This window comes from Corvus kubaryi, unplaced genomic scaffold (assembly GCF_017639235.1).
Source record: "Corvus kubaryi isolate FWS band 111438036 unplaced genomic scaffold, C.kubaryi_AGA036_p1.0 133, whole genome shotgun sequence".
NCBI lineage: Eukaryota > Metazoa > Chordata > Aves > Passeriformes > Corvidae > Corvus > Corvus kubaryi.
Window position 1 is genome coordinate 22,774,295 of NW_024580667.1, and position 14,446 is coordinate 22,788,740.

The following is a 14,446-nucleotide window of genomic DNA, read 5'->3' on the forward strand; positions in this document are numbered from 1 at the left end:
GAGTGGAGACCTAAGAGTTAGAGGTGTTGCTGGAAGTTTTTTACATAAATTAACCATGTCTATAACCACAACCTTTCCTCTAATGACAGTACAGACTTCCTCTTTCCTATCCATTTATGTATGTTGTAGGTACAAAGCATGAAAACCCGGCAACTTCTCTTTTGACTTTTCTCATCATGGCTAAGAAGGAACACAGAGAAGGGCTCAGAATAGTAGCAAAAAGTGTTAACTGCTGAGTTTCACTGCCTTTGAAATGCACTTCCCTCATGTATGTCTCTATCTGAGCAAAATCCTTGAATGTGTTAGGAGATTTTTTTTTTTTCGAGATACCCTAAAAACCAGTGGTCCAGTCCAATACAGATACATGGTCACTGTTCTGAGGGAAGTGGAATGTGTGTCCTGGGCGGGGGTGGAATAGCAGGAACTACCCAATTCGGTATTAGTTTGTTTGAGATCTGTGGGGTTCTCTCCTCATAAAAAACCCCCAACAAGTACAATATAATGGGAAAGTCAAGTCATAAAGTAGTATCATTTGCATAATTGAATCATAATTGCATCATTTTTGTCAGATGGAGATGGTGAATGAAAACAGTTGTACTGGCAGCTTGTCAGCCTAAGAGATTAATTTCTGTTAATCTGAAACTTTCACCAACTCTTCATATTTTTTGTAGTACTGAGCTAAAAGCGGAAATTTTATTTTGAACTGTCTAGTACATAAGAGCTCTTTTAAAAGCAGATGATAATTAGGTAGTTTCTGAGCACTGGCCTTTTTGATAATATCTTGATGGAGCTGGTTCATGAAACATCACTTCACCAGGACAGGATGGGCAAGGAAGAAGACTATCATAAGAAGCACTAAATTGGAAGGTGTTTGCAAGGAATTGCAAGTGGCTATTGCAGGCAACACGAACAGTAGCTTGAGTTACAGTGAATTTGTTCCTCTTAAAAGGGAAACACATTGCTGATATCTTTGTACTGTCAATAGGGAGAAGCTTGGGTTTAAGGTGTGAAAGTTTGTGGGTATCTGTATGACTCCTTCATTTTCAAGTCTATTGGCAAATCAAGTAAGAAGACTTCGGTTAAATTTTTTTTCACGTTAGGCTTTTAAAGTATATTCTTTAATACATAGAAAAGCTCCCCCTGCCCTCCCCCCCTTAATAAATCAGACCAATGGAGGGAGAATGTTCTTCTGGACTCCGGAGTAATTTATTGTGTTTTGCAGCTGCTCCAATGGGAAATACAAGGCAGCCCAAGTTCCTGGGCGAGAAATAAGAAAGAAAGAAGTAAATATTTTGCAAAATATGTTAAAAATTATTAAAATATAAAAAGAACAAGTTGTCTACGTGTTTTTATTCACTGCTGCATAGTTAATATTGTTCTGCTCATCAGCTTTTCATGAGAAAGGCTCATGTCACAAACCTGAAGGGCAGTGATGTGGAGAGAATGTATCATTTAATTTTACTTTATTTTTTGTTTCAATTTCCTTACAGGGAAAGATGTGTTTGAGGCATTTTATAAGAAAGACTTGGCCAAAAGACTGCTGGTTGGAAAAAGTGCATCAGTAGATGCTGAGAAGTCCATGTTGTCAAAGCTTAAGCATGGTAGGTGTCTTCAGATGTATTAATGTTATATTACTTTTTGGCATGCAACTTGGAATCCCTATTTTCTCATGCTTTTAGGAAGTGATAAGCCAGATTTTAAGTAATACCTGAACAGTTCTTACTTAAATACTTAGGGGGGTGTGTGTGTATATGTATGTGTGTATATATTTATAACAGCTTTCATTATGCTCAGCAAGAACTATTGGGCAGACTTCCTTGGTATGAGACTGGTTTATTTAATATACCTACAGAGGAGCAAAATCCTGAAAACATGTACCTATTTGTGGGTGCTCATGTACCTATTTGTGGGTGCTCTGGGTAAATGTGGCTCAGCTGTCTCAGGTTAAATGTTTATCACTTGTTCTGTGCTTCTTTGTAATTGTGGGATCTTTGCTTTTTTTTGTGAGACAGAATGTGGTGCTGCTTTTACCAGCAAACTGGAGGGCATGTTCAAGGACATGGAACTGTCCAAAGATGTCATGGTACAGTTTAAGCAGGTACGTTTAGCTTTTGTTTGTATACTAAATTTTTCACAGTCACGGGGAGGCATTTAATTGTGTTATACCTTGGATTAAGCTAAAATTAAACAAAACAGCTTTTGAGCAGGTCCTAGTAATAATAATAATGTCTACTTACAGTTCTGTTTATACAACAGAATTTATTTATTGTATACAATAGTTTTACAGTTTTGATTCCTTTTTAAGTAAATTGGTCTACATACCACATAGTAATTTAGTTGACTGACGTGTGAAAGTCTGTATCCTTCATTCTGTAAACTGCTGCTGCTCTAATGAATTTTTTGTGATTGGCCCACACCAGAGAAACTCCCTGAAGGTCGTTAAGTGCACAGAAACAGTGTATGTCTCAGCCCCAAAGTTTCCAAGCTGTTGGTGACCGAGGGAATGCTTTCAGGAAATACTGTATATGCTCACTGTGTTGTTGCATTTCTCCCTGGGTACTTGTTTTGGGGCCTTACTGAAGTCAGGGTGCTGGGTTAGAGATCTGACCCAGGACGATGCCTGTAATAAAATACTGTAGAGACTCTTCTCTCCCAGATTTTGCAGTCTAGCTTGACTGATGCTCTACCCCAATTATATGAAAAAGTTTTGTCTAGCAGATGTAGAAGTCCAAAGAGATCCTTTTCATCTTGTAGTCCTTGCCATGGCTTCTGATCAAAAGCTTTTCTTCTTTATTTGCATGTGATTAAAGTTTCTTTGACCTTAGCACCCTGTATAGACAGTGGTCTAGGATATTTCAAGGCATGTTGATCTTTTCTTTGGACTCCCACCTGCTTGCTGTGTTTTGAAGTTGGGTCATTAGAAAGTTACTCAAAATCCTAGTAGAGCATGTCCAAACAAGCATGTGGCCTGTAAGAATTTTTTATTGTTATACTAACCCTAAATTTCTAATTTAAGTGTATACATTTTCTAATTTAGTATATAGATAGTATACTTGAATAATTTTTGTCTCTTGTATTTTAGTATATGCAGAACCAAAGTGACCCAGGAAATATAGACCTGACAGTAAATATTTTAACTATGGGATATTGGCCAACTTATACACCTATGGAAGTCCACCTAAATTCTGAGGTTAGTGTTTGAATTCTTCTTATAAATGCACTTTACAGAATGGAATCATTGTCACAGGGTGAAATAATGTCCTTAATTTTACGTTTTTCTGCTAGATATTTAAGGGGTTTATGTAGTTTTAAAGATTCCAGAATTGCAAAAAATAAAATGCAGCGGATAAAATCCACCTTATTCAGATGATTATTTCACTTAGTGTGGGGTTTTTTATAATAATTTATATTAATAGGAATAAAATTGCCTCACTTAGCATTGTAGTCAATCACTTAAAAGTTGGTAATTGGTCTGTTCACCACAGTTTAGTCAATCTTTAACTACATTGGTTAGGCACTTTGAACTAGTCAGTGGTTATGTTATTGCACGTTCCTTTTTTTGAAGATCCTGCCTGTTTCCTGCAATGTGTCACACAGAAAATAGCCCCTGCATTTAAATAGTATTTGCCTGCAAAATGATTGTTTCCAAGTTGAGAGATTTTTGCAAAGCTCCTGTCAGTAGTGATTTAGGTTGAAATGTGTATTTGGAGTCCCCTACAATACCTTGCTTGACTGGAGGTGTGGGAAGTGCTTCAGGGGCCAGAGGTGATAATGGGGTTCCCACTCAGTTTGAAAGATATGGAAGGTCTTGTGCTCTTGCTTCTGAGGTATCTTTTCCTCCATGGCAGACTACTTCTGAAAGATCCAGCCTGAGCAATCTGCGATGAAAATGGAGGGGTTGAAGCCCCTTACTTGGAAGTAAGAGGGCATAAAGTTAGTGGAATTGGACTGGAGTTCCATTCCATTCACAACTTACAGGAAGAACTTAAGAGCACATGGTACTAGCCAGTGTAAAGGTGTGAGATGTATGCTTTTTGTCCCATGATTTCTAGGTTGGATTCAAAGTCCAGGACAAAACCAGTATCTATTTCTGAGGTTTAAAACCCTTTACAGGGAGTTTATTTTACTGTTATTTAAAACAAAAGCAAGATAAAAACCCAAGGAAAATTCAGTTATTTTTGAATTGAGGCTTTCTTATGTGTATAATAGTACCAATGTACTTGAGAGCAGAATTTTCCTCTTTGGATTAAGTTTTTCCCACAAAAGAGCCTATTATTTTCTGTGGCTTTTTTTTTCCTCAACGTGGTTGAGGAAAATAAAGGAATTATATGTGTGAAGTCATTTGGTATCACTGCACTGGTATAATGCTAATGTTTTTCTCTCTTTTCTTTACAGATGATAAAACTTCAAGAGGTATTTAAAACCTTTTACCTGGGAAAACACAGTGGTCGAAAACTTCAGTGGCAGACCACTTTAGGACATGCTGTCCTAAAGGCAGAATTTAAGGAAGTAAGTTTGCTTGTATAATGCTTTGCCTGTTGGGTTAAAATTTAAGTCAATTATTTGGAATCTAGTAATGTATTGTATTTTTTTATAAAGGTAGTAACATTTTTGTGGAGGAACAATCACGTCAATACTATTATTTTGTACAAAAAATAGGCTTTCTATAATTAAACTGAAATACTACCTAGCTAACAAGACAACAGTGATACCTTTTGGTAATATTCATTTGATAGGAATTGTTGCTCATTCAAATAAATTAGGTTGTAATAAAGCAAGAAATTAAAGCAAGAAAAAGAACACAGCATTTTTTATCTTTAATCTGGAATTGTTTTGATTGTAGAAATCCTGGTGATGCTTTTAGTATGCTTGACATACAAAAAGAGACTGAAGGGTGTTAGTCATGTGATGGCTGTGGTTAAAATTTAAATGCTTGTTGAATTATTTAACTGTTAAATAACTGCATTGTTTGTTCATGTGGTTTTGTTTTGTCTCATGCAGTATCTTGCCTTGTAATAGTGCAGCTTCAGTGAGCCACAGCAAAGACAGAACAACCCTTGAATTCTTTTACTAACTCATTGTGAATATAAAGTACAGAGAAATTCACTATTGATGGTGGCAACACCAAAATTTCATGTATTGTAACTAAAATAAAGGATGTGAAGTAAATACCAGGCCATTCTAACAAGCTTCTGCTGTGTACTGTATTGTTACTGTTAGAAGAGCAAAAAAAATAGAGGTTTTAAAAATATCCTGTTTCCTCAATACTACATTCAGTCTGATTCTTCTGTGTGCCAGGCATTCTAAAATGCATATCCATTCTTGTAGAAATAGAAAAATTAGTGTATACTTTCTGTAACTGTCAAAGGTAGGGGGTACAACTGAAAATTCTCTGAATATTACTATTATTTGTTGTTTCTCTTTTAGGGGAAGAAGGAGTTTCAAGTATCGCTCTTTCAGACATTAGTATTGCTTATGTTTAATGAAGGGGATGAATTCAGTTTTGAAGAAATTAAAATGGCCACTGGCGTAGGTAAGAAGAATACTTTCTGATTCTTAAATTTATTTGTCAAGTGATTGCCAATTATGATTTGGTATGTAAAGGCCTAATTTAAAGAAATTTGTCATGGTTGTTAGGCCTAACTTTATGCTCCAATAGCATACACACAACAAAAGATGAGGAAAACATACTGCAGGTATTTCTTAGTATATTTTCTTAGTGTGTAAAATGGATGCTTCACAAAATTATTAGTAAGAGCTGTGTGGCATGTGATACTCCTAACAACCTATTAGATTTACAAAATATATCATTGCAATTCTTAAAATTTAAATGGTGATAAAGACTGTTCTGTGTACAGATTAGTTTTGCTCCCTTTCAGTTGGGGGTGATTCAAGAGAGTATTTTCAGTGGAACTGTTGTGAGAGCTCACCTGCCTGTTGCCCATTACTGTTGCTGGGGTGCCCCTTCACAGCAGGTCTGATGTGTTCAGAGCAGCAGTGTGTGCTGGGTGTGTACTTCATAGCTGCCTGCCCCTGTACTTTTGAACCTGAAGGACCAAGAAAACTGAGGAAGAGTACAGTTTCCCTTTTAACTATCTGCAGTATCTGTCTTCTGTGTTTTTATGTTCTTGGATGGGTTTTTCCCCCCAAATTCTTACACTTTCTTGAAATAGTTAGCCAAAACACTGTCATCACTCCTCTCTGAAAGTTCTGCATCAATCAGCAGCTTATACCCAATAGTCCCTCACGTGTGAAACTTAAGATCAACCTAATACAGCAGTATCTGAGAGAATTTGAGCCCATACAAGTACTAAAATATTGTAATATATTTACTAAAATACTGTAAAATGGAGATACCAAGAATCCTTGCAGTTCAGAATGATGCACTGCAGAAGGAAGTACAGCCTGGGAGAAGGAAGTACAGCTCCATTGTCTCAGTGTCAGTGCTTCAAGTTGCTTAGTCATCCTCTCCATTAGTGGTAAGGGAGCTGAAGAAAATCCATGCCAGTGATAGTAATCATCAGGATAGTCTGGAGAGACTCAATAGGTTGGAGTACAATGTTTACAGAACAAACACAGGTTCATGCAAGCCCTGATCCAAGTCCTGCTTTCTCATCTTGGATTGCTGTCCCTTGGAGCTTGCATTCTGGCTGCCTGACAGCAACTGATAAAGCTGCTGCATGGAAATCCATTCCATTATAGCACAGAATAAGGAATTCAGTAGACTGTTCTTAAGGCACCTGGCTGGAATTGATAGTTGGGAGCTACCTATATGTCACTGCACTGAGCACCATGTCTGTATTTCTCTCCCCTATGGAGAATTTAGGTATAGAGACTTAGGTAGTAAGGACAGTTCATGGTCCACAGGGTTTCTGGAAGGCCAGGATGAATGGCTTAGAGTCACAGAATGGCTTGGAAGGGATCTTAAAGATAATCTAGTTCCAGCCCTCTGCCCTGGGCAGGGATACCTTCCATTACACCAGGTTGCTCAGAGCTCCACCCAGCCTGGCTTTGAACAATTCCAGGGAAGGTGCATCCAGAACTTCTCGGGACAACCTGTTCTAGTGCCTGACTACCCTCAACAATAAAGAATTTCTTTCTAATACCTAATCTATTCTGTTTCAGTTTGAAGCCATTCCCCCTTGTCCACGTCACTACATGGTCTTGTAAATTTACAAGTCCCTCTCCATTTTTCTTGTAGGGATTAACTGGCCATGGTTGGAACTTGTGTTTTCCAGTCACTGTTAAAATAAACTACCTTCAGTCTCTTTAATGAGATTGTCCCTGGTACATTAGGACAGTGAGAAAATGCATAAACTGTTACTCAGAGAAAGAATGTTCACCTTCTCTCTGCTAATTGTGCTGCTTTGAGATGTGTTGTCCAAATATACTCCATGTTCTTACTTGCCTTATTATCAAGGAAGCCGCTAGGAGCTGTAGTAGCTTTTACTTCAGGGATTGATAGGTAATTGTAAATTCCTTCCCTTGGGCATACTGTAACCTGTGACTTGACCTGCAAAGCTCCATAGTGTTTTAACAGCATCCTTGTGTTTGGACAAAAACACAACAATCTGCATTTACTGAGGTTGAAACACACAAAATGTCTCAAACAATATAAATGCCTGTTTAGCCCACATGGTTTAAAGGGGTTTTTTTAGAAATCATAGAACAGTTGGAAGCTTAAAAAAAAATAAAAGGTTGCTCTGTGTGAAAGCTTAAGTATTTTAAAAATAGCAGTAGTGTTAATCTTTTACTCAGCTGTACTTCAGCACTAGATTGCAAAACCTTTCTTTCAGTTTTTAGACTAAAACTGTTCAGGAGATCCAACACATTTAGTGATAGTTTTATTCTGTGAATAAAGTATTATAGAGACTGCAGAGGCTGTTTCAATGCAAAATCTTGATACAAGACTTTGCTACATAATTATTAGAATGTTTAAGACTTCATTTTATCTTCTTCTCTAAATGCTTTTAAGCCTTAAATATTACTAGGTAAAGTTTTCCTCACATACTTGTGTCTACTACTTTCCTGTTTTGGGGGAAGTTTGACTATAACAGCTGTCAGCTCTACCCTCCCACAAAACATCTTCCGGTCAATTTAGATGTCTGTAATTTTATTCTATTATATGTTTTCTGCTGTGTGACAAAAACACTAAAATAAGGGGCTTGAGTTTCTTGTCATACTGACCTTTTCTGGTATAAAGTTCTGTTACTACCACACAACTAAAGCAATAGAACTAAGTTTGTGTTAATGTGAAGTCTTTTCTGAAACTATTTTGGATGGAAAACTCACTGATATGAGCTTAAGTCTGTCTTTTATGATTTATATAATCCTGTGTGTGCTCTCAGCACTTAACCTGTGAAAGATGAGATGAAGTATGAAGGCTGTGAGCTACTTTCTAATTGGAACTTAGTTGGAAGAAAGTATTAACATAAAACCACTAGCTTTTCAATTTTATTTCTAGATTAATCACATAAAACGCTTCATGTAAATGTTTTGTTCTGCTTTCTCCCATATTTGAACTCCTTCACAGAGGACAGTGAATTAAGAAGAACCTTGCAGTCTTTAGCTTGCGGGAAAGCACGAGTATTGATTAAAAATCCAAAGGGCAAGGAGGTAGAAGATGGAGATAAATTCATCTTTAATGGTGATTTCAAGCATAAATTGTTTAGAATAAAGATCAACCAGATTCAAATGAAAGAAACAGTACGTACTTTTTGCATTCATTCAGTTTATGTATTAACTGTTTATCTACATGTCCCATATGGAAAGACATAATCTCTTGTAATTTTTGCATATAAAGAAAGGAATATTTAATTTTAAAGGCTATTTAATTTTTAGAGTAGTCAAGATGACTCAGAGAGGCAATAAAGACTTTAAAATCACTGAAATTGAAAACGACTTAGGTTGCTTCTTGCACTTGCAAATTTAAATGCCTATATATTAAACTGAAAGGATGTAGAAGTTTCAGTCCATCTTAGAAGTTTCTGTGGTATTGCTGAAGTGTTGGTACTATATTGAACTCATGAATCAAATGTCACCATGTCACTTCTATATTTAGCAGGTAAGAGGGCTATAAAAGTCAGGGTAGTCCCTGATTCTGCAGTGGATATCTTTGTTGTATCTGAATCCCCATTCTTGACACAAGATGACATATTTTAATTAACATTGGCTTGTTTCTTTTTTGCCTTTGTGTATTGAATTCCATAAAAGTCACACTGGAGTTTGACACAAAATGCTGCTGTATTTGAGTTGTCAAACTGTTGTGTTCTCTCAGAAATCTGAAGGGAGTTTTTAATACTTACTTTAACTTATCAAATAATGTAAAATAAGACACATTATTTTTTCCTTTACATTATTGTTAATTTTCTCTTTTACTTGCTTTAGCAGTACTTCAGAATCACTTAGCTCTTAGAATGCAGTAATGTGTGCATCTGTCTCAAGAATGAGTAAGAATGCATGAATTTCATTTTACTGCAAAGGTTAACTATAGACATGTAATTAATAAAAAGTAGTAGCAGAAGGTGATATGATTCGTGGTGTTGTATTGTTCTTCAGGTTGAGGAACAGGTCAGCACAACTGAAAGAGTATTTCAGGACAGGCAATACCAGATTGATGCTGCTATTGTACGAATAATGAAGATGAGAAAGACTCTTGGTCATAATCTTCTTGTTTCGGAATTGTATAATCAGCTGAAATTTCCTGTAAAGGTAACTTGCGTTTTTGTTTGTCAAACCATCCTAGATTTATCTAAATATATGTAATATATTTTTCTATTCAGCTTGTCCATAAGAGCAAGAAATATGAAATATCATAGAATTAAACATAAAGGTATTATGTGAAGAGAAAGAAGCCAGAGTATCCATAGTACATTAATTATATACTGTGGTGCATTTCTTACGTAGTTTTTAGCAGTATTTTTAAAAAATATATTTGCCTTTATATTACTAACTGTTACACTAATCTCATCTTTTCTTGTAGCCTGGAGACTTGAAAAAGAGAATTGAATCTCTCATTGACAGAGACTATATGGAGAGAGACAAAGACAACCCCAATCAGTACCACTATGTTGCATAAAGAAGAAATAGTTTTATTTTTAAGAAATTAAAAGGCAAAAAAATAAAAACCAAAATCATCCACATATATCTTCAGGACACCAAATACCTATGCTGTTCCAGACTTTTGTTTTGGCAGATTTCAGGTTGATGTATATTATTCAACCAGCTGCATGCACTGCTGTGGAAAAGCAGCAAAATGACATGTTAATTGATCGCCTTTGTCAAGACTTCTTACTAATTTTAAATGTCCTGGGTTTTTTTTACCCTTTAGTTAATCTTTTGTTCTCGTGGGTTCTTCAGAATTTAGTTTTACAGTTTTGTTTAACAATGTCATTGGAGTTGGATGGAAAGGTAAAATCACCTGTGTGAGAAATACTTCTGCGATGGATGCAAGTCTGGTTTCTTCATTTAGGTGTTCCTAACTGCATCCATAAAGTCCCTAAATGCTGCATTCTTTAGCTACAGTGACAACTTGGGTAACTTTTTTAAAACCCTTCATTGATGAACATGTATGTGTAAGCAGTGTTGTTGAAATACACTGAAGTTTGGAAGTTTTGCACCATGAAAACCCTTAAACTTGTGTTCAGTTAATTTTCTTCCAAGTTATTGCAAACTTCAGTCTGGTTTGGATAAATCAGGTTTTGAAGTGAGATCCTTGAAGTGCCAAGAGGACAACTGCATTCATGTGTGTACTGAGCTGTTGGATTATTTAGCTAAAATATGGATTGTTCTATTACTACTACTTCTGCTGGCTTGGGTGGCAAAGATTAGATCTGAGTCAGAGGCCCTACCTCATTTTAGGGCAGCAGGTGTATTTCACTGTTTCTGTAATTGCTGTAACATTCAATTCTGCCTTGAAAATAACATCCAGGGAACCTACTGTACAGTGTGCTCCACTTTAAGAAAACAAAACCTTTTTTTAAAAAAATACTTTTATGGTCTCAATATTGGGAAAGCATAGCTTTTTGTCTTGAAAGACTAAGGATTTTGTGAGTACTTTGTTACATATTGTACATATGTAAGTTGATTTGAATTAGACTGAAAGACACTGTAGGTCTGTTAGATAATTGTAACTATAAGGAAGACACCTTTTCTGGTAATACTTGCAAGACTGTTTATTTTCCTCATCTGTCTGCTGGTGTGCTTCATTCTGAAAAAGAGCTACCAAAGGAGTTTTGATCACTACATAAATGAGGATTTAACTGAGCTTCTTGAGAGATACCTTACTAAGTTTATGTAACATGGGGTTTGTGCATCAATTAAAAGGCCACCTCTTCTTAAAGTAAACAGTGCTGAGTTGACATCTTGTGGAACTACATATTAAAAGTCCTTATTCTGTCCTCTGGTGTCATTAATTGTATTGCATTCTGAATCATTTTTGTTCCCTTTGTTTCAAAACTAAACACGTTTAGTTTATTGTATTTAAAGCATATTTAATATTATAATTTAATATAGACTTATTTTAATATTTGAATCTTCAGTTAATGCAAATAAAATCTTTGATGCATATTAAGTATTCATTTCTTAGCCTTTTTGAGAATGTGGCACTTCAGTTTGTGTGGTTGGTTCTTTAGTACACCATTCACTTTGTAGTTCACTTTTTATGTGTATGGAAACCAATGAACTCTATCTTAGCAGACTTCGTGCCTCACAGAATATGTGCCTGACAGAAATGTGATGGCCAGAGAGGCTTTATCCCCACTGAGAGCTGGCAGTAGTGTGCAGTAGCTGTTCTGAAGCAGTGAGAATGTACTGCCTGCACCTTCCGAACCCAAATGTTCTGGTTCAGTGGTTTTCAACAACAGCTTAAGGCAGTGGTGTTATCCTGACGATGACTGAAATGGTTCTGCCTCAAGCAGCAATGTTAATTAAAAGTGCTGAGATGTGCCGTTTTTCTTAATTGCCACAGACAAAGAACTTCTGCCATGTTTTTCTGGTCTAGCAATTAAAAATTAGTTGTTCCACAGCAGTGGAAATTATGAACAGTGTCTTTCTGTGCTGTATGCCCTTGGTCCCTGACTGTATCTTCCCCTACAAATAACCTCAAGCAGCAGTACTCAGAGGGGTTCTCCTTGGTTCTGCCCTTCTGCTTGTGGGAGCGGGGGTTGTGTCCTTCATCCAGCTGCTGATTTCTACCCATCCCCTTACCCCTTGAACCTACAGAGAATGTAATGATCCCTGAAGACTTTTACTCTTCCAGATTAGTCTGCAAGTGGCTTCAGAGGTTCAAAGCTTTGGGACAAACTGACAGGCCAGGTCATTGTGACTCTTTTTCTCAGGTCCTCATTTTTAATTTGATTTCCTCATATTTTTCTTACTGGGATTTTTTATGTGCTGAACCAAACAGGTAAGCAGTTACTTTGAGTCAGCATGGAAATCACTTCTCTAAAGTGAAATAGCTGCATTTGATTGCTTTTCAGTAGTTGGTGTTGGAATTTGGCTGAGCAGCATGCCTCAATCACTTGGTTCTTTGGTGTCATATTGCCCTGAGTGTACCTGTACCCACAGGGGTGAGGTTAAACATTTCTTCCTGGAAGATCACCCAGAGTTGAAGATGTTGGCCAGTAGCAAAAGTAACAGATGTCCTGTGTAGAGCATCTATGTTCAGGTATGTCTGGGAAACCTGGGTCTTGGCAATTCAGCGTCCTTAGAACAAACTGTATAGCAGCTTCTATGGAATGACAAAAATAACAGCAGGAGTTTGGATACAGCTGGGGGCTCTAACTTATCCAAACATACATTATATGCATTTTAGAAGCAGTTTTCCTAAGTGTGACACACTGTTCTATAGCCCAACATTTCCTGAGGGAAAGCAAGTGTGGGAATGTAGGCTGAGAGCTGACTTAAACGTGCTTCCTAAGCCTGGCCGTTACAGCTCTCCTTACCAGCCTCCTTCCTCCCCCCTCCTTGGGTCTTTTTTTTCTTAGTTCTGTAGTTTGGCTTCTCCTGGATTACTGTATCTGAACCTGGGTTTATCATTTAACTCCCTTGATCTGCTGCAGCTTTTTTCATCCTTCCTTTCTGTTATACAGCTTTGGGACAAAAAAACCCAAAACTTACACACCTGTCAGGTAACTTCAGTGTCTCAGCTTGTTACGCAGATCTACCTATGCATTGCTCTAGGCAGGGACGTGGAGTGGCTGGAAAGCTGCCCAGTGGAAAAGCAGCTGGGGGTGCTGGTTGACAGTGGCTGAACAGGAGCCCCAGAGTGTGGCCAAGAAGGCCAGTGGCATCCTGGCCTGCATCAGCAATAGTGTGGCCAGCAGGACCACCAGGGCAGTGATTGTCTCCCTGTACTCAGCACTGGAGAGGCCACATCTCAGATTCTGGGCCCCTCAGTACATGACAGTGACACTCTGGAGAGTGTCCAGAGAAGGACAGTGGAGCTGGTGATGGGTCTGGAGCTCAAGTCATGAGGAGCAGCTTGGGAGCTGGGGTTGTTAAGGCTGGAAAAAACAAGGCTCAGGGAGGGGGCCTTATTGCTCTCTACAACTGCCTGAAAGGAGGCTGTAGCCAGATGGGGGTTGGTCTCTTCTCCCAAGTAACAAGTGACAGGATGAGAGGGAAAGACCTCAAGCTGTGCCAGGAGAGGTTTAGCAAAAATTTTTGTTAGGAAAAATTTCTTTACTGAAAGAGTTGTCAATCACTGGATCAAGCTGTCCAGGGAATTGATGAAGTCACTATCCCTGGAGGTATTTAAAAGACCTATCGATGTGGTGCTTAGTGACATTAGTTTAGTGGTATACTAGGCAGTGCTGGGCTACCAGTTGAGCTCAGTAACGTTTGAGGTCTTTTCCAACCTAAATGGTTCCATTCTGTTTGCAGGTTTATTATCTTTGGCAGGTATGTTCAGGAGAGTACCATGAAGTTGGTTAGCCATTCCTAGCAAGTCTCTTTGGAAAGGAAGTAACTGTGTGAAGTCAGGTAATACTCAGCAAAAGGCTGTGGGAAAATAGAGTCGTGTTATGCAGAAATTGTTTCCTGGTAAAAATTCCTAGCCTGTATTTTGTCTCCCTTGCTTGTAGTCTGCCTGGACATCAGAGGACAGCTTTTATTGTAGTAATGGCTCCTACATCTCCTGGGTGTTTCCCATGAGCAGCCCCTTCTGCATCCACAGCTCTGAAAAAAGGCCAGGCAGTGCATCATGGTTTGTGTCTGGGCCTGTGAGCCTGTTGGTTGGCCAGCAGCTCTGTCAAATGAAATGTGTAGGGGTAGGTATGGACTACATTTCACTTCCCTCAGTGACAGCACTAATTTGGACCTCCAGGCTGTGTATATAGCAGCTTTTACAGAAGCTGTAACTTTGTTTGTGTATGTCTCACCCTGCTATCAAGTTTGATTGATGTCAGCCAACAAGTTACCAAGCAGTGGGGCTGATGGCCAACAT

The 14,446-nt window shown here is 37.9% G+C and overlaps 1 protein-coding gene and 1 long non-coding RNA gene across 6 annotated transcripts in view; one reads left to right on the top strand and one right to left on the bottom strand.

Annotated features, from left to right (window-relative positions):
• CUL4A (cullin 4A) overlaps positions 1-11,399 on the top strand; it is a 36,057-nt gene extending 24,658 nt beyond the window's left edge. For 3 of the 5 annotated variants that reach the window (XM_042039039.1, XM_042039050.1, XM_042039059.1), the window contains 8 exons: positions 1,491-1,601; positions 2,013-2,098; positions 3,083-3,190; positions 4,396-4,509; positions 5,428-5,533; positions 8,534-8,706; positions 9,559-9,711; positions 9,983-11,399. In XM_042039039.1, the coding sequence (XP_041894973.1) occupies positions 1,491-1,601; positions 2,013-2,098; positions 3,083-3,190; positions 4,396-4,509; positions 5,428-5,533; positions 8,534-8,706; positions 9,559-9,711; positions 9,983-10,078 (947 nt within the window). In that variant the 3' untranslated portion in view covers positions 10,079-11,399. Of the gene's footprint in view, positions 1-1,222; positions 1,465-1,490; positions 1,602-2,012; positions 2,099-3,082; positions 3,191-4,395; positions 4,510-5,427; positions 5,534-8,533; positions 8,707-9,558; positions 9,712-9,982 lie in introns of those variants that run through there. The other 2 variants (XR_006017857.1, XM_042039069.1) reach the window with 2 other exon arrangements.
• On the bottom strand, positions 325-8,538 carry LOC121669759. The gene is made up of 3 exons (XR_006017888.1): positions 5,931-8,538; positions 3,724-4,535; positions 325-1,257 (listed from the first exon to the last, which is right to left on the bottom strand). It is a non-coding gene; the product is annotated as an uncharacterized LOC121669759 (long non-coding RNA).
• Positions 11,400-14,446: the final 3,047 nt, after the last annotated feature.